General features: G+C 36.2%; 2 protein-coding genes across 2 annotated transcripts; one reads left to right on the top strand and one right to left on the bottom strand.

The window, feature by feature from the left end:
• Nucleotides 1-3,038: 3,038 nt before the first annotated feature.
• LOC126820862 (proteasome inhibitor PI31 subunit) lies at nucleotides 3,039-10,925 on the bottom strand. Its single transcript, XM_056101147.1, has 7 exons — nucleotides 10,731-10,925; nucleotides 9,958-10,110; nucleotides 8,903-8,982; nucleotides 7,875-8,057; nucleotides 6,433-6,582; nucleotides 5,209-5,268; nucleotides 3,039-4,116 (listed from the first exon to the last, which is right to left on the bottom strand). Exons 1-7 carry the CDS (start codon nucleotides 10,863-10,865, stop codon nucleotides 4,065-4,067), a joined length of 813 nt encoding a protein of 270 aa, XP_055957122.1. The 5' UTR covers nucleotides 10,866-10,925; the 3' UTR covers nucleotides 3,039-4,064.
• Nucleotides 10,926-11,166: 241 nt separating this feature from the next.
• LOC126821246 (uncharacterized) lies at nucleotides 11,167-24,442 on the top strand. The gene is made up of 7 exons (XM_050549628.1): nucleotides 11,167-11,276; nucleotides 12,041-12,195; nucleotides 12,692-12,770; nucleotides 13,350-13,524; nucleotides 16,222-16,491; nucleotides 17,090-17,210; nucleotides 20,177-24,442. The coding sequence occupies exons 1-7, from the start codon at nucleotides 11,274-11,276 to the stop codon at nucleotides 20,358-20,360; spliced, it is 987 nt and encodes a 328-aa protein (XP_050405585.1). The 5' UTR covers nucleotides 11,167-11,273; the 3' UTR covers nucleotides 20,361-24,442.
• The last annotated feature ends 7 nt before the right edge of the window (nucleotides 24,443-24,449 follow it).

Raw genomic sequence — 24,449 nt, 5'->3', positions numbered from 1 at the left:
CTGTCTCTCTGCCGTCACACTTTTTTTTCCTTCTATTTAAAGTAGCTAAGTCTCTAACTCAGTATCATCCAAAATCTTCGACATTGAAAACACCGATTATTTGTCAAATAAAATCAACCTTGATGTTATGATCTTACCGGTAAAATATGAGCTTCTGATATCCAATATGACAAAATAAACATTGTACTATTGGTACACGAGTCGTGCACCATAATACGTTTCAGCGCAATTGTAGCAAGAGACTCGAAGAACGAGGCTAGACGTATTCCACAAGTCATGTCAAACGGTGACGCCATATTTTTATTTGAAGAGCATGCACAATAAATATTATCGGTGTAGACTAGAATAACCAGGCGCTAGAGATTGCCATTCGATTGAGACTTCTGGTGTATTTTACCGAACATAATTGATTAGATACTATATAAAAACAAAAACGACTGAATGTAAATCAGTTTATATACATTCATATTACATTTTGGAGCCACGGTGGCTGGGTGGATAAGACGCTGGCTCGTTAGCCTGGAGGTCGGGTGTTCGATCCCTGCATTGGCCGAGAAAGTTCATCCTGATTTTCCGACGTGGTTTCCTCTTGTCAGTGATGCAAAGGACGGAGGGCCTGACAAGGACAGCTGTCTAGTCCTTCGGATGAGACGAAAAACCGAGGTCCCGTGTATATATTGGAATGGCAGTTGGAATTCGATATAAGAGTAGGGTATAGTGCCGCTGCCCGGGCAAAATTTCCCTCATAGCACACTGTATGGCATATGGCCGTCTTAAAGCCTATTTCATATTACATTTTGATATGCGTTGCTACCCATTTGTGTCAATTTCTAGGTCCCAAATATTAGCGATTTAGGTCCTTTAAGCTAGAATATTCCAATTTTATGTAGGTGTTTATTAGGTGAATGCCTTGCTGGAGTTTTAAGATGATAATTTTCTGCTTTGCGTGAACATAGATAAGCAATTGGATTGGTTGATGCTTCGGGACACGATGATGACCATTTGCTGCTTAGGGTAAGCAGAGCGATAAGCAATTTGGAGTTCGTCAACTTTGATGGTGTTGAAACTTCGTGTATAGTTCCATTACATCAATACCTTGTAGTTTGATCCTGAGCATTTTCTGTTTAGGCCAAGTAGAGACATCAATTGGATTGGTCGAGACTTTGGAACACAATAACTTTGCTTCTAATTGGGGTATATGTGTCTATTAGGTTACTGTGCATTTTCAGCTAAGGCTAACGGTTTGATTGAGAATTTAGAACACGAGAGCAATGACACTCAGATTATAGATTCATTGTATCAATATCTTGGCTAAGTTCGATGATGAGAGTTTTCTGCTTAGGCAAAGTATCATCAAGACTTTGGAACCTAACCCTGCTTTTAATTGAGGTAGAATGTTTAAACTTTATGTTGATGTTATTGGGTGAATGTCTTGACTGGCTTCAATGATTAACATTTCCAGCTAATGCGAAGCAGAGATACGCAGTTTCTTTGTTTTATGCTTTGGGATTTTTAATAGCTACTTTTTTAAGATGCATGAGCTTTCGTTTCACTCGTAATGACTGGCTAGCCGTGAAATTGACATAAAACTATGGAAGACCAAACATTGAATAAAGAATTGTTTGGTCTTCCATATAAACACGATATTTCAAAGATGTTTGCATTAAATTCCAGTGAACACAAATACATTTATGGCAAAGAAAACGTTTAAAAATATAAATTGGGAAAATGCCAAAAAGTGACAGTATAGTCCAGACTCATTGTGATATTTTTTTTTATTTTTTCATAAACAAAATATTTATTCAGATTTGTATCTGAATAGGGATTGGGGAACAGGCATAGCCGCTATTAAACCCCTGTCATTGTGATATTTTTCTGGGGGTAAAAAGTTAGGGTCCTAGTGTAACGATTTGAAGCTACCCCATTAAAAAAAAAAATTAAAACAGTAAAATTAATTTATTCAATAAAATTATTTTTTGCTTTTATTCACTGAATTATAACAGAACAGAATATATAAACGGGAGAAAACAACAATACAATGACAGAACATCATTTTTATGGGAAACATTTACTAGTTTTATTTTACAAACACAACGTTTCTATAAGTATTCTTGTATCAAAATATCCTAAACAACAATACATAATATAATAATTATTAATATCATATTTATATCTCTAGATATGTTTTAACAACAAGTATTTTAAATTACAATCTGATTCAAATACCAGATCTTAAAGATACATTATGGGGAATTCGATAACGAGTTGGCAGTTCTCGCTATAATAGTTAAAAACTAGATAATGTAAAGGCAATTTGCTGAAAATTTCATTCAAATTGATCCACTATGAACCGAAATCTAAGCGATTGGAATTTCCGATTAGCCTCGATCATCATTACTAAAGTCAGTACGATAAACAGCATAGTCTCGATTATCCAATTAATCGTTAAATCGTGAAGGAAAGTTATGCAGTAAATCGGCTCATAATCCACTAAAGATCGCTGGCTAGCGATGACATCGAGAGTTGATTATGTCCTGGATAGGTTAATTAATGTCTAATTAATAATTTAGATAACATTTCAGGCCTAAAGAAAGACCTGCAATAGACAGATTTAGCTCTTGCATAATGTATGTTTAATTTCGTTTCGATTTTATCCTCTTTTTTGGTATTCCGACCGGTTTGCAACTAAGGTCATGTTAGAGGTCACATTGGTGAACTTTGGCCGTGTGACGTAAGCTATTTAAGTGAAACAACGTTTGGTTTGGTCCCCACTCGGCAAACTTCATCAGATTCCAGTACCCTTTATCTAGCTAGATGTAGAATAACGGAATCTGCCGAGGTTTGCCGAGTGGTTTGGTCCCTACAGCTCTGTACACGTCTCCCATAATTCAATGCACATCTCACGTAAAGCTTGACCAAACAATCGATTTCATTGGTTAATCCCCCACTCTTAACAGAACACCAGAGGGATAAAATAAGAGATTATTGTAAAAGTGATTTTGTAAAACAGGTGAGATTAAATGAATAAAAAAAACTAGTTTGAGATTTGGGTTATTTTAAGGTGAACCCTCTTTTTAATCCAGGAGATTCACAACCTTTCATATTTTTTTTTCCTTATTACATGTTGAATAATCAATTTTAGTATTTTTTAGAGCGATTAATCAACGGAAAGTTTAATATTTTTCAATAATGCAAATAAACCATAAAGACTATAAATCAAAATGATTTTCTTACTAAAGTTGAATAAAAAAACATAAAATGTCCTCAAGAGCTACTCCTTGTTTCAGAAAAGTTCCTTAGCCACAGTGTTTATGTGATAGACAAGAGACAAGGGACACCATGTTTACATTGATAAAGGGACACCATGTTTACATTGATAGACAAGAGACAAGGGACACTATGTTTACATTGATTGACAAGAGACAAGGGACACTATGTTTACAAGATAGACAAGAGACACCATGTTTACATTGATAGACAAGAGACACTGTGTTTACATTTATAGACAAGGGACACTGTGTTTACATTGAAAGGCAAGAGACAAGGGACACTGTGTTTACATTGATAGACAAGAGACATGGGACACTGTGTTTACATTGATAGACAAGGGACACCATGTTTACATTGAAAGGCAAGAGACAAGGGACACTGTGTTTACATTGATAGACAAGAGACATGGGACACTGTGTTTACATTGATAGACAAGGGACACCATGTTTACATTGATAGACAAGGGACACCATGTTTACATTGATAGACAAGAGACAAGGGACACCATGTTTACATTGATAGACAAGAGACAAGGGACACTAGCTGTGTTTACATTGATAGACAAGAGACAAGGGACACTGTGTTTACATTGATAGACAAGAGACATGGGACACTGTGTTTACATTGATAGACAAGAGACAAGGGACACTGTGTTTACATTGATAGACAAGAGACACCATGTTTACATTGATAGACAAGAGACACTGTGTTTACATTTATAGACAAGGGACACTGTGTTTACATTGAAAGGCAAGAGACACTGTGTTTAAATTGAAAGACAAGAGACATTTTGTTTACATGAACATATCATCATAATCTGGTGGTCTCATATGATCAGGATCAGGTCTGAAATACAAATATAACATGTGAATAAAACTTGTACATTGCATTATCAAGTTTTAAATAAGGTATTACCAAGTTTTAATTAATAAAAGCATTATCAAGTTTTAATTAATAAAAGCATTATCAAGTTTTAATTAATAAAAGCATTATCAAGTTTTAATTAATAAAAGCATTATCAAGTTTTAATTAATAAAAGCATTATCAAGTTTTAATTAAAGATACATTATGGAAGATTAGATAAAGAGCTGACAGTTCTCGCTATAATAGTTAAAACTAGATAATGTAAAGGTAATTTGTTGAAAATTTCAGTCAAATTGGTCCACTATGAACCGAGATATCAGCTTTGTAAATTTCCGCCTAGCCTCGTTCATCATTACTAAAGTTAGTATGTTAAAAAGCATAGTCTCGATTATCCAATGTTTTGATTTAATTATCAATGAGCGCTTGCAGCATATAGTATTCTAATCCAGTCGATATCGAAGGCTAGCCTTGACATCGAGAGTTGATTGTGGTCTGGATAAGTTAATTAATTTCTAATTAACAATTTAGATAACATTTCAGGCCTAAAGAAAGACCTGCGATAGGCAGATTTAGCTCTTGCATAATGCATGTTTAATAAAGGCATAAAGCTTTAATTAATAAAGGCATTATTAAGTTTTAATTAAAACTAGAATATTAAGATTTGACTTATTGTGTTTAGTTGTTCGGAATGGATGAAAAAACTGAGGCGGGTAACAACTATAGCTACACCACTGTTCAAAACTAGAATATAATATTAAGATTTGACTTATTGTGGGGTATGCTACCTAAAGAAATGGACGGATGGACGGCCTGACAAAGACAGCTGTCTAGTCGTTCGGAATGTACGTAAAACCGAGGTCCCGTGTATCATTGCAATGCATGAAAATGATCCCTTGGATTTTTGAGTAGGCCACAGTGCCGCTGCCTGGGTAAAATTTCCCCCATAGCATCTGTATGGCATATGCCTGTCTTCATTAGCCCAGTCGAAGCAGAACGGTAGGACGTTAAACCCCATCTCATTTTTCTACAGAAAAGCAGACCATAATGTTGACGTATAATGGTAATAACACTTACGATGGCCTCGCACCAGAAGGACCAAATGGATCAAATCGCGCTCCAGGCGGTACAGCTCCTCTAAAAATATTCAAAATATACAAAATAAATAAGCAAGCTAACATTGTTCGGATGGTGGAACCAGACAGAACCCACCGAGCTCCAGGCGGTACAGCTATTCTAGATTCATTCACAATATACGTAATAAATAAAAGCAACCATTGCCGAGGTGGGAAACATTGTTTGGAGGAGACAGGAGTTGATGAACTGACTCAGAAAAATCATCTAGTTGTTCAGATTGGACAAAAAGTCACGTCCATGCGTGTATACGTTCGCATGCATGCAAAAGTCGCGTCCACTCATGTACATGTTCGCATGAATGTAAAAGATCACGTCCACTTGTGTATACGTTCGCATGAACGTAAATGAAACCTTGATACTTGAAAATCGATAAGGGTAGGCCAAACAATCGCTGTCCTTGCAAAATTTTGCTCCTAGCCCAGTGTATGTCAGTCTTCCCTAGCTCAGTCGTCCTGAAAAGTAGAATTTTAAACCACATTTCATTTTACAATTTGTTGATGTACTATGATAAACAACTGAAATAGTTCAAGGGAGACAATCCAACTAAATATGTTCAAAAACAATGCATAAATTTTGGTTAATGGGGAGAGGGAGAGACAGAGAGCGATCCACTGGACATAAACTAGGTCATTTCAGGACTAACACAGTCATGGCTCAATTTCATTTCTATAATTCGCTTGCCCTTAGGGGTTTTTAACAGTGGGAGGAAACCGGAGGGCCCAGAAGAGAACACCTTTGAGGTTGGACAGGCAAAACTACGTCTTGTCACGTAGAAGTGGGAATCGAAACCAAACCACTTGACTCAATGACAGACCTTCTGATATGACGTGCCACCCAATCTTGCATTTTGGTTAAGGAAACCACCATTTCTGGAATTGAACCTTTTGAAGAAATGAAGATGATAACAACCATTTCATAGAATAGCACTGTACAGATAATGACAGAGCCATGAGCAATCACCATTCCTCCGTATTTGATATTCATATCCTGACTGAAGGTTTTGTTAATCGTGAAAATAGTAGAGTTTATTTTCCCAGTAACATCTGACGTCACGAGTCCCACACTTGGACAAATTTCTATCTAAAATGGTGTGCTTGAAATAATTACGCTACGCATTTTCTTTACATATCTAAAGTGAAACGGGTCATGTTATTTTATGTTTACCTTGGTAACCGTGCAGGTAATCCAGTACTTGGATCCATTCCAAATCCTGGTCCCCCAGATCTTCTCGGATCCATCAGCATTCCACCTCCCATTCCACCAAAAGGATCCAAGTCACCTCGTCCGACAGAAAATGGACCGTCTGGGTCTATCCTGCAAATAATTATATAATTTATATTACTGTACAATCCGTGTCTACCCTATAAATAAACATGTAATTTAGGCTACTGGACAATCTGTATCCACTCTGCAAATAACCATATAATTTACATTACTGGACCATCCGGGTCTACCCTGTAAATAATCATATAATTTATGTTACTGGACCATCTGTGTCTACCCAATGAATAAACATATAATTTAGGCTACTGGACCATCTGTGTCTACTCTGCAAATAATCATATAATTTATGTTACTGGATCATCCGTGTCTACTCATTGAATAAATATATAATTTATGTTACAGGACTCTCTGTGTCTACCCAATGAATAAACATGTAATTAAGGCTACTGGACCATCTGTGTCTACTCTTGACTCGAGTCATGGTGGGGGGGGGGGGGCATATAACTCCTAAATGTCTTATTCGCCAGGAAGGAATTGCTGACTCATTTGATGACCTGGCAACTTGAACAAGACTCAGGCTTAGTGAAGTCATGAGATGCGACTCCGTACGAAAGTCAGTGACTTGAAATAAAATTGAACTATATGTTAGTCCCAGTGATCTAGTTCTCTCTCTCTCTCTCTCTCTCTCTCTCTCTCTCATGCTACCAATGGTACACCCATTATTTTGGTTATGTCCAGCGCCATATACTGCTTGACAACCACGGTTCCATATCTTTAACAGTAAGACCAGAAGGACAGCCCCAAACACAAATAATTACTCAAGACAACCTACAGACACCACAAACAACAAACTACAATACATAAGATAAACCTGCCAACAAGACACAATATACAGACACCACAAACAACAAACGCTGCACATATAAGATCGCATAAATAGACATTTTCGGCAAAAATAGTAGTTTTGGAAAAAAAATTTAATGGCTTTTGCCACAACATAAATATCAATCTAATTAAAGTACAGATCTATATTTCGTTTCGTTTTTTATACTTTCGATGGCCTACACTACATGTAGATCTGACAAATTGCCCTTTTTCGTGTCAGGGGTCATATGAGTGGCTTCTGACCCTATGACGTCAGACATTGATTAATTAGTCAGCATTGACGTTTCTAGTGGTTTACCCAAAATTCGGTGCAGAACACGCCAAGAACTCACTGTAACAGATCGTTTCATTGGCTAATCCCTCATGCCCTCCAGAATGCAGGTAATATAACAACTCTTACAGATCCTAGTGTAGTGAAGACAAGTAAAACGAAATGAAATAGGATCTTTGATTTAATCTGATTGTATAAAGATCTGTATACACTGAGGTCATCCTACCATTCATGCTGTTGACCAGATCTACGATGTGAAGGACCACCCTGTGTAAATCTATCATCTTCTAATAACGACGACGATTTCTCACATTTCCTACTTTCACTTTTCTTCTCAACAGAACTTTTAAATTCATCAAATATTTCTTTTTTAACCCTTTTCTTGAAGTCTTCGAGATTTTTGAAGGCACTAGAAATAAAAAAATGACATCAAAACGGGCAATGGAAGTAAAATAAGCTTCAAACGTTAGCTTATCTGTATAAATTGATGGGGGGGGGGGGGGATAGCTGAATAGTTAGCGCGTGCACATTGTATCACAAGGTCTGTCATTGAGTCAACTGGCGTGGTTTTGATTCCCCGGTTGTACGTGTCAAGCAGTAGGGTCACCTGTCCAACCCTGTGGGTTTTTTCCGGGTCCTCCGCTTTCCTCCCACTGCTAAAGAACCCTATACGCAAGCGAATTATTCAAATAAAATGGAACCATATTTTAGTCCTGAATTGACCTACTTTGTGGCGAGTGGATGTTAAACCTCTTTTTTCTCTCTCTCTCTGTATAAATTGAAAAGATGTTAAACTGTAACATCATACTTGTGGCAAAAACCAGGCTAATGACAATGGGCATACATCTTGTAGTCTGCTATGAGAGTAATTTTGCCAGGAGAGTGCCATTTCAGCCTACATGTAAGCTTCTACATAAATAAATACCGACAAGGTTTCTTTGACATTACAACACCAACATTACACAGATCACAGGACCTCGTAACAAGGACAGCTATCTTGTCGTTCGGTTGGTACGATAAACCGAGGTCTGGTGTATACATTGGCATGCACGTAAAACATCCCTTGACATGCACGTAAAATGTCCCTTGGCAGTTGGAATTCGATATAAGAGTAGGCCATAGTGCCGGAACAGAACAGTAGGAAGATAAACCTCATTTCATTTCATTTTCACTAGATACTGTTCCTGGCCAGTCCCTCCGTTCTGCACAACTGTCATGGGGAAACACCATGCTGAAAAATCCTGATAAGCTTACCTGTGATAATCGTCTAAAACACCTGTACAGTGGTCGGACGATCGGATATTCATACTAGCAACTTTCTCATCCTCTTCTCTCTAAAAATATACCAACAAAAACATTCAATATAAAGATTAGTCTTGCCCCACGCCCACTCGACAAAAACTAGGTTATTTTGAGACTAACATATGGTTCAATTTCAACACAAGGTACAATTTTATGGATACACAATTACTGAGTTTAATACTAAGCAACGTTTCAATGTTAATACTCTCATCTTTATCAAGCAAATGATACAGGTATGTGAATTGTGGGCAAATATATACAGAATATATACAGAATATATACAGAATATATAAAGAATATGCAACAAAGATAATAATCAAATGCAATTAAAGCTTAACACCTTTGATTAGGGGGCCATTAGGAACTAAACATACACAAGGGAAATCTCTTACAGGGATTAAAAGGAGGTGAATGCTATATTTATAAAGATCAGTGTATTAACACTGTTAATGGAAAACCAATTAACCTGAGCTATAGATAAACAATAATATAAAGAGGAGTGTGTAGGTATAAGTGAACAAGAGTGATCGCTGATGCAGGTGTAAAGAAAAATAATAATAAATTTAAAAAAATTGAAAATTAAAAATAAAATTATAAAAATATAAATGATATTTATTCAATGAACAGAAAATCATGGAAGATATATAAAGCTTGTTATTAGACTGTAAAAAATGGACGGGGGAAGTCGTAATTATATTGATTCAATATCATTTGCTTGATAAAGACGAGTGTATACTCGTCGAAACGTCGCTTAGTATCAAACTCAGTAATTGTGTATCCATAAAATTGTACCTTGTGTTAATATGTTCAATTTCTAAATGCCAATCAAAGAAGATATGGTTCAATTTTATTTCAATAATTTGCTTGTGTGTATGGGTCTTTAGTAATGGGAGGAAACCACATCACATGACTCAATGATAGATCTTCTGATCCAACATGCACCATGATAATCATTTGTCTACCAAAAACCCCATCCAATTTGAGTAAAATAATTAATTGTACCATACCATGAAATTGACCATCAGAGAATCGTCTATTTTAATAATCTTTAAAATAAATATTTTATTGTTTGATGTTTGATTGTAACGCAGTACGTAAACATTCTCATCAGAGTTCCAGTCCTTTGGTAGCATCTCTGACTTCTTATCACAGCTTTTACCCTAGAATAAAAATATAAAATATGATTATATAGGCCTATATCATGTTATGTTATGTAAGAGCTACATCTGCCTATACCAGGGGGGTCACGATGACTAGGTTGGTAAGACGCTGGCTCGCTAGCCTGGAGGTCGGGTGTTCGATCTTTGCATTGGCTGAGAAAGTTTATCCAGATTTTCCGGCATGGTTCCCCCTTGTCAGTGATGCAGGACGGAGGGCCTCACACGGACAGCTGTCTTGTCATTCGGATCAGACGAAAAACTGAGGTCCCATGTACACATTGGCATGCACGTAAAAGATCCATTGACAGTTGGAATTCGATATAAGAGTAGGCTGTGAAGCCGCAGTCCGGGCAAAATTTCCCTTATAGAACACTGTATAGTGTATGGCATATGCCCGTCTTCATTAGCCCAGTTCGGACTAAAATTTTCAAATTTTTGAGCTATTATATAGCAGGAATGACCAGTTCTTTAATCTAATTCCTACAAGATCACTGTTGTTATATAAGATTGTTCACCAATTTGAAATAAAGATATTAACATTTCATTAACGAAAGTTACATTTGATTAAAAAAAAAAGAATTACTGGGGTAATTCCCGAATTCCGTATTTTCCCAATATACCTTTTCACCTTTACCGATGCATTTAAAACCATTTGATATTATTTTCCAGTGAATTACCGACACTAGGACATCGTCAGCATTCTTATAAACACTGGATAAACTCTGGTAAAGTAATTCTAACCCCGGCAGTGGCATTTTAGATTTTAAATTTACTCAAAATAATAAATCTGCAACTTTCACTTTGTTGTTGACGGACTGCCTCCAAATTTTAATCGTAAAATTTTGCGGAACGAAATAACGTTAGAAGTGACTTTATTTTAGACAAACGAATGTGAAAATTTCAATGCATCAGGTTCAGTTTCTTCTTCATTCATGGTGTATTGGTTTTCCAAGTTTATTTATTTTTTCCAGATCTCAGAAATCTTTATTAACCAGAACTTTAATTATTTATTTAGACAACTTGTTAATCGCGACTAGAATACGTGCGTGAATCCCCGCGATATTTGGAAACGTGATCACAATTCTTTGAGCGTTTACACAGTCACACACGTGCATTGAACTCTCTCTAATCAGAGCTGGGGTGATTGTCACATAGCAGTCAAAATGGTAAAACTTTTATTGTAATTCATTGTTAAATAATTTCTGAGAAGAGGTTATTATAAGCCGATTCTCATTCTCAGATCTGACTATGTATGTTATCACAGGGACCTCGGAGTCGGACAATCCATATTCACATTGTTATTATGGGGACCCGACCCGATCATAAATTTTCCCATACCATACTATCTCAACAACATCAGTTTTAATGAGGATTGATATATTATTAACTTGATGTCAAGACTCCCTATATTTAGGACTGAAAGTGAAATATTAATAACTGATATCATCCATGAAAAATTTGCCCTATAATATACTATCACTATTATTAGTATTATTAAAAGTTGAGTTTACTTCAGCGAATGTCCACAAGTTTATTTTAAAGTCATTAAATTAAGGACCATAACTAGCGGTCGGGGGGCAAGGGGGGCGGCTGCCTCAACTGAGCGCCAAATCACGCCCTTTCCATTGGACTCAATACGAAGCGAACGATGGGAGCCCCATAAAGCCGAGTGACATTGGTTGGGCCAGCTAACTACGGGTCTGTTGTTCGCGGTCATCTGCATTAACCTATAGTCTATAGGTAGTCTACGTAATGGCGGCAATTAATGGATTAGAAAATACAGTAAAACAGAAACGATTGAATGTAAATCAGTTTATATTATTATACATGTATGTGTTGCGACCCATTTGTGTTCATTTCTAGATTCCTACACACATCTTCGAAACACACATCTTATTAGGCAATGTTAACTTGTTATTTTTATTATCAGGCTATGGCTGCAGAAGTACCACAAGCTATTTGTCGTTATTATTCTACGACTGGAGGATGTCGTTTTGGTGATCGATGTTGGTTCCGACATGAGGAAGGAGAAAATGTAGGCCTACCTACAAATCCAGGCTCAACCAGAATGTGTCGTTTTTTCATGTAAGAGTTTTAATTCATATTTTAGAACTAGCCCCCAGTGAAAACACAGTTATCATACATCAGAGAAGTAAAAATAACAACTTTGAATGCATTTTATATTTCCAAGATGGCATGCTCACCACCTATTCGTGAATATCGACATGAAACTTGGCATGTTTTTCCTTGGACAATTGCTTGTTCCTTGAACAATTGCTTGTTCCTTGGACAGTTGCTTGTTTCTTGGACCGCTGCTTGTTTCTTGGACTGTTGCTTGTTTCTTGGACTGTTGCTTGTTCCTTGGACTGTTGCTTGTTCCTTGGACCGTTGCTTGTTCCTTGGACAAATGGGCATCGACTGACAAACTTGGATTGATGATACAGTATCACGTCACAATTCCAAGATAGCTATGTTAAATCTTAGAAAGGTCAACAACTTATGCTACTCAGAGAGCTCATCCACTATCCATTTACAGCTGGGTAGACTTGAACATAAATTTACCTAATGTTGTAATTTTCAGGTCACCTAAAGGATGTCGTTTTGGTGATTCATGTCATTTTCGTCATATTACTCCAGAAACAGACGGCCATGACATGCAGGTGAGCATACTCCTTGCAGCGTATCCTTTGATTAGACCTTATCCCACTTAACACTGCTGTAGTGTAATGGAAGCAAATTTCTGTTCCAAATTATGACTGGTCAATAGTCTGATTAAGAACCAATAGCTAACTGCGTACTGGTGGCTTTAAACAGAGCTCCAAATATGTTTACATAACCTTATTTCATGATTCCCGAAATTTAACCAGTGCATAGCAGAATATTGCAAAAAAATCTAATTGCGTGACAAACGAGGCTATCAAACGGCTATTATGTAAAAGTACTGTTTGGAGACGAACAATACATTCACTGTTTTTAATACCTTAAATCACTGTCCAAAGTTTTAGGGAAGATCCCAGATTAAACGAAGGGCTGTCGTGTTGCTGTACTTGGCGTATATCAGAGGTTAATCCAGCAGTGGCTAGAGAGGGATTTCTCAGGCCATTGCTTCAGTAATATGGCAGGTGAGGTGAAGATGAATAGACAGAAGCGTTGGAGTATATAGCAGTGTGTTGTTCACTGTATATTTTTTAGAGATTATGTAGCTTTAGTGGTGTGATGTTGATTGACTATTTTTTCAGAGGCTATCTGAGCTATTTAGTGGTGTGATGTTGATAGAGCATGCTGTTACTGATATTAATAATAACGATGATGATGAAAAAACAGATGGAGAAGATGAAGACAAGATAGAGGTTGAGGAGGAGGAGGAAGAGGGAGAGATGGAAGAAAAAGGAGAAATAAAAACAGTTGTTTGTGGTAGGGGTTTATAATGATATTTAAAGGGGAAGACCAACGATTTTCAATAAGGTTTCCATAAATAATAAATATATATTTAGAAATAATGCCTCCTATAACGTATGCAAAAAATAATTTGCAAGCGGGAAATTAATTTTTATTAATACTGGAAGTGACGTAGTTGGTTCGACACGCTCACTGGTCACTATAGTAAACATACAAATTTGGAGCAAGTTTAGCGCTGTATTTTGTGATCGTTTCGCCGTTTGGCAGAAAATCTGATGAAAGGTAATCTTTATTAGGATATTAAGAACAAGAACTTACGGTGTTTTGAAGGTATAATACACAACGCGTTTGTGTAAATTAAGTTTCTAAACTGGACACTGTGACACAATTTAAGCCACATGGCTAATTGTTTACATCACGTGATAGCTGGCACGTGACAGATATTAACCGAACACAAATTGGCGACCTATTCGGCTAGCGACCTATTCGACCGATCCAGCTGGCAACCTGTTCGTTGGCAACCTATTCAGAATGAGAGCGCACCCCTTTAATATGATTGTGCCAACTTTTACTAATAATATTTCGAAAGCTTATTTAATCTCGGAATATATTTAGTTGGATGTCCAGAATTTTGTAAGATAATGCGAAATTACATCTCTATTCTAAGCTAAAGGAATGGATAAATGATAATATATTCTACTTTCATTTGATAGACGTTACGTTGGATTTTATTGGTTGATAAAAATAGATGAGTTTGGGCGACTGTTGAATTTATTCTGAATAGGTTGCCAACGAACAGGTTGCCAGCTGGATCGGTCGAATAGGTCGCTAGCCGAATAGGTCGCCAATGTGGCTTAAATTGTGTCACAGTGTCCAGTTTAGAAACTTAATTTACACAAACGCGTTGTATATTATACCTTCAAAATACCGTAAGTTCTTGATCTTAATATCCTAATAAAGATTACCTTTCATCAGATTTTCTGCCAAACGGCGAAACGATCACAAAATACAGCGCAAAACTTACTCCAAATTTGTATGTTTACTATAGTGACCAGTGAGCGTGTCGAACCAACTACGTCACTTCCGGTATTAATAAAAATTAATTTCTCGCTTACAAATTATTTTTTGCATATGTTATAGGAGGGGTTATTTCTAAATATATATTTATTATTTATGGAAACCTTATTGAAAATCGTTGGTCTTCCCCTTTAAGGCGGTTATAGTTATAAAGGGTGTAGCCACCAGGTGCCATGTGTGCTGTCAGGAAGGAAAACGGACTACGCCGCTGTACGAAAACAGAGGTGCCCTATGTTGAGGCTCAAACTCACAACCTTCGCATTCCTCAAACCTGTGTATAACACAGGGAAGGTACTGCCTATAAGTACGGAGCGCTAACCGATTGTGCCACTAAGATTGTCTTTATCAAGTAATATTTATGACAAGTTTCTGTCAGACGAGATGAAAGGCAACAGAGGAATTGTGCCGTACAAAGTCTATAAACATGTGCCTTCTTTCTAGGATTGCCTCATATAGTTTTCTTGTCTCCTTCAAGTCATTGTCACCCTTAATTGTCCACGTCACACATTATCCATAGGTACACAAACACTCTTAAATTATTTTTATCCAAAACAATATCATGATATAAAACAGTTCTATTTCTTCGACATCGGCAGGATTAAAAATATCAATTATTCATTTATTCTATTGTTTTCTTGGTAAATATTGACCTAGATATGAATCGTATGGTAGCACCAGAATCGCAATATGTATCGGATCGTATTGTGACTGCAGTGGCAATACCTAGTGCTACAACATGTTTGGCATGTGCCCGTCTTCATCAGCTACCCTGTTATATTTTACTTCTTTAATATTATTTTCTAGTTTTCCTATGTGTATATTTATTTTTATTGCATATTTTATTGAATTGTATTATACACGTTTCTTGGAAGATAGACCTCTATAAATGTTGATAATAATAATAATAATTAGCCAAGTTGGACCAAAACAGTAGGACGTTAAAAACCATTTGACAACTAAATGATTTAAAGTAGTTAAGTCTCTAACTCAATATCATCCAAAATCTCCGACATTGAAAACACAAATTATTTGTCAATTTAAATTAACATTAATGCCATGATCTTACCGGGCAAAGATGGATTTCTGATATTTAAGACAAAATATACATTTTACGATTGGTACGCGAATCATGTACCATAATGCGTTTCAGCGCTATTTGTCATCAGGGAATCGAAAAACGAAGCTAGGCATATTGCACAAGCCGTGTCAAACGGTGACGCCTTATTCTTACCAGACGCTAGAAATTGCCATTCGATTGAGACTTCTGGCATATTTTACTGAACATAACTGATTAGAAATTACAGTAAAAACAGAAACAGTTAATGTAAATCAGTTTAAATACATTCATATTACATTATTAAATGCGTTGCGACCAGTTTGTGTCAATTTCTAGTTCCCAAATATTAGCGATTTAGCTCCTTTAAATAGATATCATGAATTGAAAATGTCAAAACATTCTGCATCTACTGCAGACAATATTTAAACAACCAGGGCCACCTAATAATAATACTTAACCAAGATGAACCACAAAAATAGAATGTTAAACTGTATTTTTTTTGACAAAATGATTATATCCAGGTGTGATTATATATTACAGGTGTGATTATATATTACAGGTGTAATTATATATTACAGGTGAGTGTAACGAAGTAATCAAGAGTTGTAATGTAGAGAAAGCTTTAACTAAACATTACATGACTATGTTTCAACAATTTGATAAACCACACACCCAGTTCATCAGTCTAGATTGGAGATTTTATCGAGAGGTCATGTGTGATACTTGCTTTATTTTCTTCGATAATTCCCTGTCCATGTTTCGACACATCGCAGATAAATCTAAACTTAAGAAACGAGATGGTCCTGAACACCGAGAAGATCTTCGTGGTATTGTTGATACATTTGTTAGTAAGTATGATTTTAATAGCCCGATTCCCCGTTTGTACGTGACAAGGAGTAGGGTTGCCTGTCCGAACCTCGTGGGTTTTCTCCTGATTCTCTGGTTTCATCCCACTGCTAAAGACCCCTAGGCACAATCGAATTATAGAAATAGTCAGTATGTTTTGTTATTTTTGGCACCGGCATAAAAGGTTGCTACTGGGAACCTCTTTGGCTCAGCGAGTATGGCGCTGGCTTGCTACCCGGGAGGTCCTGTGGCCAAGCAAGTTCATCAGGATTTTCCGACGTAGTTAGGGGTTCCCCTTGTCACTGGTGTCGAACAGAGGGCATGGCAATGGACAGCATCTAGTCATTCTGATATGATGAAAAACTGGGTCCTATGCACGTTAAAGAACCCTTGACTCTGTGAAGAATACTCAGTAGCACCACTGTCCCATCATAAATCACAACATAGGGTACGCTCGCCTTCTTTAGCCAGGGTTGTACAGAATAATTGAATGTTAAGTCCCATTTTATTTCATGTGTCGAAGCCCAATTCAGATATAAAAAATTTGACCATGAACCTATGCATGTTTTTATTTCTAAATATTAATTTTGTTTAATTTAGGGCGAGATATGGGTGTAGAAACTGAAGTTCCTTTTCAAGAAATATTGATGACACTTTTAACAGAAGATAATATAGAGGAAGAGGAAGGAGACTTTAATCCTGAGGACCATGAATATTTTGGGTAAACTTCAATCTGATTAAAATACGAATCCTATTTCGTTTCGATTTTTATACAGTAGAATCTGCATTAAGCAGCCACCCAAGGGAATTTTCACAACTGACCGCTTAACGGGAGTGGCCTCTTAATAAAATCTCGTTGCTTTTTGTGCCAACATAAATTAAATATTACGCTTGGGTGCATTGGAAGCGGTAAATTTGGCCGTCGCTGAATCTTGCACCGAACAGAAATTCTTTACTCAAATCTCGGACATAACTTAACGGGAGTGACCTCTTAATAAAATCTCGTTGCTTTTTGTGCCGACATAAATTAAATATTACGCTTGGATGCATTGGAAGCGGTAAATTTGGCCGTCGCTGAATCTTGCGCCGGACGAAAATTCTTTACTCAAATCTCGGACATAACTTCTGTAAACTTGTCATTTTGTACCAACCTTCGATACTACTGTCTACCATTGTGATGCATTCGATAATATTTATCCATTTTTGTGAAGAAAATCGATGAATTCATTTTATTTTATCAAAAAAGCACATGAACAAAAAACATCGCTAATTTTATCACCTATTTACAGGGGGTGTAACTCTGTATGTAATATTATAGGAGGCGCTAAGAGAGATACTAGATGATCGTGACAAAACTCGGTACTTTTATTTTATTCAATTAGTATCAAATAATGTGTCGTTACGCGTGAAAACAATGATCAGGTTAGTCGTTTAATAAAACAAAAGATTAATTAACAGATAATACCGGGTTGATTGTTATGTTTACATTTCTTTTTACCTGATCAGTGGGGGTCCAGTTAATTAACTACTACTCACGGGATTAGCGGGGGTGTTACAAAGAACGACAAGATGGTATCATTCAACAATGGCCGTTGAATGGGCGATGTTTTGTTGAATTTATTAGTAAAATAGTGACCGCTGGCCACGTTAGAGGAGTGACCGTTGAATAAAGAGATGAAACAACAGAATTTCTACGGGGGGAATTTATCGTGACTGCTTACAAGGAGATGTCGCTGAATAGGAGTGGCTGCTCATACAGATTCTACTGTAGTTCAAAATTTCGTTTTGTCTTTACTACACTACGATCTGGAAAAGTTGTTACATAATGTGAGGAATAAATCAATGAAATGGTCTGTTATGGTGAGCCTGTTCAACCTCGTGGGTTTTCTCCGGGTCCTCCGGTTTCCTCCCACTGCTAAAGACCCCTACGCGCAAGCGAATTATTGAAATAAAATTAAACCATATGTTAGTCCCGAAATGACCTAGTTTGTGTCGAGTGGACGTTAAACCCTATTTCTCTCTCTCTCTCTCTCTGTTATGGCGAGTTCTTGGCGTCCTCTGCACTAAACTGTGAGTTAACTCCAAGAAACGTCCAATCTGATTGATTAATCAATGTCTGACGTCATAGGGTCAAAAGCAGCTCGTATATGACTCCTGACGTGACCTCCCAGTACAAATGGTCAGATCTTCATGTAGTGTAGGCCATAGAAAGTATAAAAAATGAAATGAAATATAGATCTGTAATTTAATCAGATTCGGTAATCTTTTGATTTATTTTATTTCATGGAAAGCTATAAAGGCCTATTTTTTTTAAGTCAGTTACTCCCCCTTAGCCGAATACATTGTGAATCCAATCCATTTCTTTTTCAAATTAGGTGTTAAGTATTGTGATCATATTCAGCATTCGTGACCTTCCGTTGCCCCCCAAACCGATTGCCGAAAACCTTCTGAGCACGATAGTTTTTAAGAGAGGATGAGTTCTATTAATGTGGGTGTATCATCCATGGCAACAGTTTGTATTTCATGCAGTTAGAACACTAGAATTACAATTATGATAACCAGTATTCAATTCAAAATAGGAAGGTTGAATGACCGAATGGTTAGCATGTTCGCGCTGTATCATAAGGTCTGCCATTGAGTCAACTGGTGTGGTTTCGATTCTCTGGTTGTACGTGGCAAGGATGACGTAGCTCCTTGTTGATAGTTAGATGATTATGGTGCTGGTCATGGGATCAATCCCCGTTTTGACAGAGTGTTTCATTTGATTAGACCTAATCCCGCTCAACACTGCGGTAATGAAAGCAAATTTCTGTTCCAAATTATAACTGGTCAATAGTCCGGTTAACAATAAATACCTAACCGTGTAACAATATCATTCGGGTTTAAATAGAGCCCCAGATATTATTAACATAACGTTACGTCATGACACAAAAAATTTATTATGCCCAATTAACTAGTGCATAGTAGAATATTGCAGAAAAACTAATTTGTGACAAACGAATACAATTTCAACAATGCTGTTTGGAGACGAACAATGCTCTGGTCATTTTTAATACCTTAAATCACTGTCCAAAGTTTAAGGAAAGACCTCAGATTAAACGAAAGTCTGTCATGTTGCTGTACTTGGGATAGATTTAATTGAACAGGAAGAATAGACACACTCCCTCAAAAGCTCAAGTATCAGAAGTTCAATGCAGCAATGGCCAGAGAGGGATTTCCCAGGTCATTGCTTCAGGAATGGGTTTTTTTTTATGATTTTCATTCAAATAAGTATCAGCTCAAGATAAATCTAATTCCGTTCAATATTTAAAAAGATATCATGAATTGAAAATTTCAAAATTATTTGGCATCCTCTGCAGACAATATTTAAACAAGCCAGTGTCACTAATAAGTGTTGGTTTTACCCTTGTCAGTGGTACAGAAAAAAGTGCCTGATAGGACAGCTGTTTAGTCATTCAGCTGGGACATAAAAACCTAGGCCTCGTGTACACATTGGCGTGCACATAAAAGATCCCTTGGCGTAGTATCCCCTTAGTGATGCAGGACAGAAGGCCTCTTAAGGACAGCTGCCTAGTCGATCAGATGGGTCGCAAAACTGAGACCCTGTGTAGACATTAGAGTGCACACAAAAGATCCCTTGGCAGTTGAAATTCGATATAAGAGTAGGCCGTATTTTTATTTTTTCAGTGTACCTTTAAGACAGACGAGCACATTAGAGAAAGCGAGAGAATTGACGAAACAGAACTCACTGGACGAGGAGCGGATGGAGAATTTTGGTTTTACAAATGAAGAAGTGATGGAGCTACTGTGTCAGGGAATTAAGCCGTGGGATGATGAGGCCTACGATGCTCTTGAAGTTTTATATAGTTAGTTTATTATCGCAGGATACCCCGCTTGTACATGACAAGCGGTGAAATGAGGATTTCGTATAATTTAACCTTCAAGCACAATAGATTTATAGCTTTCATAAGTTTTATGTAGTTAGTTTACTATCACTGTATTCCCCGCTTGTACGTGAAAAGCCGTGAAATGAGGATTTCATATAATTTAACCTTCAAGCACAATAGATTTCATAAGTTTTATATGAATAGTTTATTATCGCTGGATACCCCGCTTGTACGTGACAAGTGGTGAAATGAGGATTTCGTATAATTTAACCTTCAAGCACAATAGCTTTCATAAGTTTTATACAAATAGTTTATTATCAGTTGGATGGCTTAGTGGTTAGCACGTGCGCGCTGTATCATTAAGTCTGTCATTGAGTCAACTGGCGTGGTTTTGAATCCCCGGTTGTACGTGACAAGGAGTAGGGTCGCCTGTCCAACCTCGTGGGTATTCTCCGGGTCCTCCGGTTTCCTCCCACTGCTAAAGAACCCAACGCACAAGTGAATCATTTAGATAAAACAGAACCGTATGTTAGTCCTGAAATGACCTAGTTTGTGTCGAATGGACTTTACACTCCATTTCTGTCTCCCTCTTAAATATTATTGCATGCCATGAAATTAGGATCTGATATCATTTGACCTTCAAACAAAATAAATTTATAATAAACTATAACAAATACTTATGGAAAAACAGCTAGGCCTGCTAATTTAAAGAAAGAAAGATATCTTGCTTAGAGAAAGTAAACAAAATGGGGACTGGCTGGGAATATTGTGAAGTGAATGCCCTGGGTTAATGTAGTATTGTTATTGATTCTCCTTACTTAGTCATGTATATTCGTCCAATCAGAATGGAGCTTATTTAGTGCAGTATATTTGACCAATCAATATGGAGATTTGTTATTTTGTGAAGTATATCCGTCCAATCAGAATGAAGATTATATAGTGAAGTATATCCGTCCTTTCAGAATAAAGATTTGTTATTCAGAATGTATAGAATGTTAATAAGTTAAACTTTTCATTAGTGTTCATTTATTGGCCAAAGTTTTGAATAATTTTGTTTAAAAACAACTTTGGCAAGAATTCTGTGCAATACTCAAGTCTTGTCTTCTTGCGTGATTAAGGCAGTTTACAGTTGTTAGAAATTAATGAATTTTCTGGACATGAATATCAACAAGAATTAAAAGTTATAAAAACGCAAACTGATCGTTCCATATTTAAAAAAATAGAAAGTAGTTAATTCTGTAACTAAGAGAATTTTGTAATTAAGAGTTATTGCCCTTAGTAAAGTTATTTAGAGTTATCTTCCTTTTGTAAGTGCTGTTTACTTAGTAATGCGGGGAATGATTCTGTGATGTTCCAGTTGGTATTTGATATTGCCCAGTTGGTGATAGGGATGCGAATTAACTACTGATCTTTCAGTCTTTCTGGTTATCAAATTGGTGCTATTGTATTATTTGTGGTATTATCTATTGGTATTTCAGTGTTTCGTAGAATTAATGTAAAACCTACTCATAAAAGTTTTATGCTTAACATAATTCTTAATTTGATGGCTTCCTCTCGAGGGGGGTGGTTGGCCTTGAGAGGAATAAAGTGCTGGGGTGAGACCTTTTTTGCCCCCCAAAGTTTCCAACACTAGTCACATCTAGATGATTAACTAGCAGATGGCGCTAAAGCAAAAAATTCTGTACATATTTATATAAGCTTTACAGGAACAATAACAAAAATAAGTAAGCATAGTTGTCCAAATCAATTTTAAACTTTGATATTCGTGGCCCCTGGGGGCGGAGCACTGGCTGCACTCTCCTCTCTAAACAAAAACTCACCCATTCAGTTTCATGCACTCAAAAACTGTTTGAGGTACATGTACCATGATTATTCTGTTTTGTATTTATACCATTCGTAATAATTATGGTATTACATGTACACAGCCACCATTTGTAATAACAAGCTTATTGAATTGTTTACGGTACTATGGTTGTTTTTTTCTTTATTTTTGTAATAATTATGGTGTTACATGTACAGAATAAGTCAGATACAAATGATTTTTGTGTAAAATGTTTGTCTTATATTTGTTCTATTATTATTGTTTTTTGGCTATGACCTTGTTTAATTGTTAGAATAGGAAGAGTTAAAATGTTATTTATGTTAGATATATTCGCTATGTGCTTAAAAATAATATATATGTTAATAGAAATTAATATGTACTGTTAAAAAATATTCCATGTCAAGCGGTTCAATTTTGTAGTACTATAGGACTTCTTCTTCTTGTGTTTATTTTCTGGTGATCTTTAACAAGACTACAGCATAAAATAGTTTTATAACTTTATTGCTAAGCTGTAATGGATTTGCAGGTTCCTCGTTCTCAATAATAATGGCTGCTAGGAATTTCTGGGTGAGCTCTAATCCAGTTCGCCTCTACACCCTAATTTATACCCCCTAATTTCTGCAGGTCTTCGATAACCTTGACGTTTATTTCCATCCCATATATGGAATAAACTTCTTTATTTCCCACAACTAAAGGAGGAGACATTACCTTATTTGGTCTACCAACCATAGGTCAATTAACAGCCAGAATTTGATGGATATTTTGACAATGATTTTGATTTAACCAAAATATCACTGTTTTTTTTATGTATAACTATATAATCTTGTTCATTAAGTACGTGAGACTTGACTCTATAGACAGAGTGAAGAAACAATTTTACAAAGAACTAAAATTGTCTCAAGGACCAAAGTGTTACATTTTTCAGAAATATGGGAAATTGACCCCCTCAAGAAAATCTGGTAAAAATATACGTTGTTGAACATGCCATAACTAGATTTTTTCATGGGGTCGATTTCCCACCCCTGGCCCATTTGACATGGAATGACCCCGCCGTTACCCTGTCTGTCCATCCGTGGTCCACAATTGCTTGTGAAGACTCAACAGATTACATTTATGATTCGATTGTTTTGAAATTGATATGTTGTTTGCATCAGTGAGATGAAGAATCCTATTGAATTTACATAATTTCCGTTTTTTCTTCTGGAGTTATGGCCCTTATCCACTTTGTTGAACCTTGTGAATGCTCTAACCACAAAAGTTATCATCTGATCTGTATGAAATTGATAATGCATCATTTAAATTGATGACAGAAGAATCTATTGAATTCCAGCCATTTCTGTTAATTAGGTCTAGAGTTATGGCACTTGTTTCACTTCTTCAACCATGTGAACACTCTAACAACAAAAGTTACAATGGCATTTTTATGCAACGAAGAATCTGTTAATTTCTTCTGGAGTTATAGCCCTTGTTTCAGTTTGTTGAACTTTATGAACACTTGAATGACGAAAGTTATCATCTGATCTGTATGAAATTTATACACATAGTTTAAATTTGTAAAACGAAGAATCTTTTTGAATTTCAGCAATTTCCAATAATTACTTGTAGAGTTATGGCCCTTGTTTCACTTTGTTGAACCTGTCCAATGATGAAAGTTATGACCCGGTCTATATGAAATATATATGCATTATTTGAATAAGTACAACGAAAACGCCTGCCGAATTACTTACATGGTTAAGGCCCCTGTTTCAATTTGTAGAAATGGTGAACCCTCAAATGACAAAAATTATATTCTGATCTGTTTAAAATTGTCTTGTAAATGTCCACAATTATATACAAAAGAATAAATGTTGGAAAAACCTTGGGTGTATGTTTCTTTTTCTGGCAACCCATCTTTTTCTGTGGTTTTTGTTTATTGATAATTGTCTAGTTTATTGTATAATTTGTCTACATGTCACTTTTCTCTTTGTTCCTTATTTATTGTGATGTGATTTGAAATGTTTTTTTTTTATGTTTAAACTTGGGTTACGTTCTCACCTTTGATGTGTAGGCTTATTTATTACGTCTTTTTATGAATTTTTCTTTTTGAATATATTTTGTCACTTTATGGAAAAGAATTGATTTTTCGAATATTTGTTTTTCTCCTCAATAACAACTTCATTTATATTGACATTAAGATAATTTACTGTTTTCATTTAACTTCATAAAAGAGGAAATTTGTTATTTTCAATAAAAAATATTTATTTATTTCTTT

This window comes from Patella vulgata, chromosome 5, assembly GCF_932274485.2.
Source record: "Patella vulgata chromosome 5, xgPatVulg1.2, whole genome shotgun sequence".
Taxonomy (NCBI): Eukaryota; Metazoa; Mollusca; class Gastropoda; family Patellidae; genus Patella; species Patella vulgata.
The sequence above is the reverse complement of the archived record's forward strand: the minus strand, read 5'-3'. Positions and strand labels throughout refer to the sequence as shown.

Excerpts from the sequence above, each read along its gene's own strand:
- LOC126821246 (XM_050549628.1), top strand. Across the intron at positions 12,196-12,691 it reads AGAATGTGTCGTTTTTTCAT|GTCACCTAAAGGATGTCGTT; the intron begins GTAAGAGTTTTA and ends TGTAATTTTCAG. Across the intron at positions 16,492-17,089 it reads TATTGTTGATACATTTGTTA|GGCGAGATATGGGTGTAGAA; the intron begins GTAAGTATGATT and ends TGTTTAATTTAG.
- LOC126820862 (XM_056101147.1), bottom strand. The coding sequence starts at position 10,865 with ATGCCACTGCCGGGGTTAGAATTACTTTACCAGAGTTTATCCAGTGTT. Across the intron at positions 6,583-7,874 it reads TCTGGTCAACAGCATGAATG|GATAGACCCAGACGGTCCAT; the intron begins GTAGGATGACCT and ends AATTATTTGCAG. Across the intron at positions 4,117-5,208 it reads CCTTCTGGTGCGAGGCCATC|ACCTGATCCTGATCATATGA; the intron begins GTAAGTGTTATT and ends TTTGTATTTCAG.